The sequence below is a fragment of the Bison bison genome, unplaced genomic scaffold (assembly GCF_000754665.1).
Source record: "Bison bison bison isolate TAMUID 2011002044 unplaced genomic scaffold, Bison_UMD1.0 scf7180017486997, whole genome shotgun sequence".
NCBI classification, from domain to species: Eukaryota; Metazoa; Chordata; class Mammalia; order Artiodactyla; family Bovidae; genus Bison; species Bison bison.
Genome location: NW_011386983.1, coordinates 1 through 1,264, shown reverse-complemented (window position 1 = coordinate 1,264; position 1,264 = coordinate 1). Strand labels below are relative to the sequence as shown.

General features: G+C 54.7%; 1 gene segment (V, D, J or C); it reads left to right on the top strand.

The window, feature by feature from the left end:
• Positions 1 to 519: 519 nt before the first annotated feature.
• Positions 520 to 1,193, top strand: LOC104991558 (the record flags this gene model as incomplete). The annotated part of the segment is given in 2 exon segments: positions 520 to 816; positions 1,076 to 1,193. Coding segments are annotated over 2 exon segments (415 nt in total), but the record flags the coding sequence as incomplete, so codon positions are not given.
• Positions 1,194 to 1,264: the final 71 nt, after the last annotated feature.

The following is a 1,264-nucleotide window of genomic DNA, read 5'->3' as shown; positions in this document are numbered from 1 at the left end:
GAAAGACCCAAGGCCTGAGAGGACAAGGGGCTGAGCTGAGATGGGCAAGGGGCAGGAGGTGGGGGCCATCAGGACAGAGACTCTGGGCTCAGAAAGGGGGACCTGCCCTGGGATCTAGTTCCAAGCCATCTGATAGACACACTGCTTTCCCACCCTTGCTTTCCAACCATGTAAATTCAGAAGGGATCCATGGGGACCCTGGGATGACCAGGGTGAGTATGACCACAGACTTTCTGTATTCACAGAAATAGAGTTCCTCAATGCAAATTCCTCTTCAAGCTCCAGGATAAAATCCACCCCTGAGCAGTGGGAGCTCACCCCTCTCTGCTCGCACAGTACGGAGGTCTCAGGGAAGGCAGGGTTGTGGTGTAGAAGATGAGGCTGTGGGGTCTTCTCCTCTGCCTGGTGACAGGTCCCCAAGATGAGGGTCTCAGGTACAGACATGGGTCTGTGGGGATAATTGGGACTGCAGGTGACTGACAGGGACTGATTCTCCTTGTCCCCCGTGTTCTGTCCCAGGTGCAGCTGCAGGAATCAGGCCCGGAACTGATAAAGTCTTCACAGACACTCTCCCTCACCTGTGCTGGTTCCGGTTACTCCATCACCAGTGATTATGGTAGGAACTGGATCCGCCAGGCCCCAGGGAAGGGTCTAGAGCAGATGGGATGCATGTATTATAATGGTGACACTTATTACAGCCCCTCCATCAAGAGTCACACCTCCATCTGCAGAGACACACCCAAGAACCAGTTCTCCCTGCAGCTGAGCTCTGTGCCCACAGAGGACACAGCCATGTGTTACTTGGCAAGAAACACAGTGAGGGGAAGTCAGTGTGAGCCCAGACACCAGCCACCCTCTGGGGGCTCCATGACCACCAGTGGGTGCTGGGACACACAATTGTGTGTTGCAGGACCAGGTGCAGATGGTGATTGACAGCTGGTCTCCTGTCAGGACCTGTAGCTTCCTCTCCTTGTAGCAGTTTTTCTGGGGAACTTCTCTGCATTCATGACTCTTAGGTACCTCCTCACTGCACGAAAGGCACGGTCTCTTAGGGTTGCTTCCTCTTGTCACTTAGGCCCTTTCTCTGGACATTTGGTGTAAGCTCGCTAAGTCCACAGGAGAGGCTCTGTGTGACTCAGCAGTGCGGCTCAGCACAGCAGGGCCAGTGAACGAGCTAGCCAGCGGTCAGCAGTGTAAGTGCAGCTGGACTCAGACAACAGAGGTGTATAAACCCAGAGCCAGGGAAGAACCCCCCTTGGTGGTG